Source organism: Myotis davidii, unplaced genomic scaffold, assembly GCF_000327345.1.
Source record: "Myotis davidii unplaced genomic scaffold, ASM32734v1 C63598535, whole genome shotgun sequence".
NCBI classification, from domain to species: domain Eukaryota; kingdom Metazoa; phylum Chordata; class Mammalia; order Chiroptera; family Vespertilionidae; genus Myotis; species Myotis davidii.
In genome coordinates, this window is record NW_006373294.1 from 1 (window position 1) to 1021 (window position 1021).

A 1021-nucleotide genomic window follows, 5' to 3' on the forward strand; every position below is an offset into this window, starting at 1 on the left:
GCGGCAGGCCAGGCAGCGGGAGAAGATGAACGATGACCACAATAAGCGGCTGTCCGAGACAGTGGACAAACTGCTGAGCGAGTCCAACGAACGGCTACAGCTGCACCTCAAGGAGCGGATGGGGGCGCTGGAGGAGAAGGTGCAGCCCAAGCCAGCACTCCGATAGCCCTGCATCCTGGGCCACCTCTTGCCCAAATCCCTGGTCCACGGATCGTTCCCCCAGACCCATTATCTGAGATCCCCCTAAACCTGGGCCTCCCGCATCCGACAGACTTCTCTGCCGTAATGCAGGGACCACTGTTTCACCTAAACCCCCAAGAGCTGAATTCTGGGGCACCTGTACCCTGAGTTCTTGGCTTCCCCCAAGCCACTTATCCTAGGGACCCTCAAACTGAATCCTCTGATTACACAGGAATTCTGGGGCTCCCAGGAACGGGATCCCCTACCCCGCTGCATCTTTGGACCCACAACCCCTATGTGCTCCAGCTCACCATTCATGCACAGCTCATTCATGGGGCTCCTCTCAGGCCCCCAGAGCATGTCCGTTTCAGGCTCCCCCCACCTCACTGCACCCCTGTCCCCCACAGAACTCACTGAGTGAGGAGATTGCCAACATGAAGAAACTGCAGGATGAGCTGCTGCTCAACAAAGTATGCGGGTCCTGGCGGGAGGCCCGGGCCATGGCAGGCGCTGCTGGGTCGGAACCAGCTGGGAGGGCTGTGCCTTGGCCACACGCTGACCTGGCCCCTCTGACCCGTCCCCACAGGAGCAGCTCCTGGCGGAGATGGAGCGAATGCAGATGGAGATTGACCAGCTGCGGGGGCGGCCTCCGTCCTCCTACTCCAGGTGACACCAGCGCTCTGCCCCCCTCTACCCCTGGACCCCCTTGGCCAGGCTCATCCTTTCTGATCCCTCGGCCTCCCCCACACCCTCTGCACCTGCTGCCTGTCTTCCGGAGACTTCCACGGATCTCTTTTAGTTTTGACCCCTGACTTCATGACCACTGACTACCAGATCCTTT

General features: G+C 60.3%; 1 protein-coding gene across 1 annotated transcript; it reads left to right on the plus strand.

The window, feature by feature from the left end:
- The first annotated feature begins 6 nt into the window (after positions 1–6).
- On the plus strand, positions 7–867 carry LOC102756932 (liprin-alpha-3-like). Its single transcript, XM_006777708.2, has 3 exons — positions 7–139; positions 588–650; positions 767–867. Exons 1-3 carry the CDS (start codon positions 26–28, stop codon positions 848–850), a joined length of 261 nt encoding a protein of 86 aa, XP_006777771.2. The 5' UTR covers positions 7–25; the 3' UTR covers positions 851–867.
- The last annotated feature ends 154 nt before the right edge of the window (positions 868–1021 follow it).

Bases quoted from the DNA above. Each gene is read 5' to 3' on its own strand.
- LOC102756932 (XM_006777708.2), top strand. From the start codon at position 26: ATGAACGATGACCACAATAAGCGGCTGTCCGAGACAGTGGACAAACTG. The intron at 140-587 runs GTGCAGCCCAAG...TGTCCCCCACAG, and splicing joins TGGGGGCGCTGGAGGAGAAG to AACTCACTGAGTGAGGAGAT. The intron at 651-766 runs GTATGCGGGTCC...CCGTCCCCACAG, and splicing joins ATGAGCTGCTGCTCAACAAA to GAGCAGCTCCTGGCGGAGAT.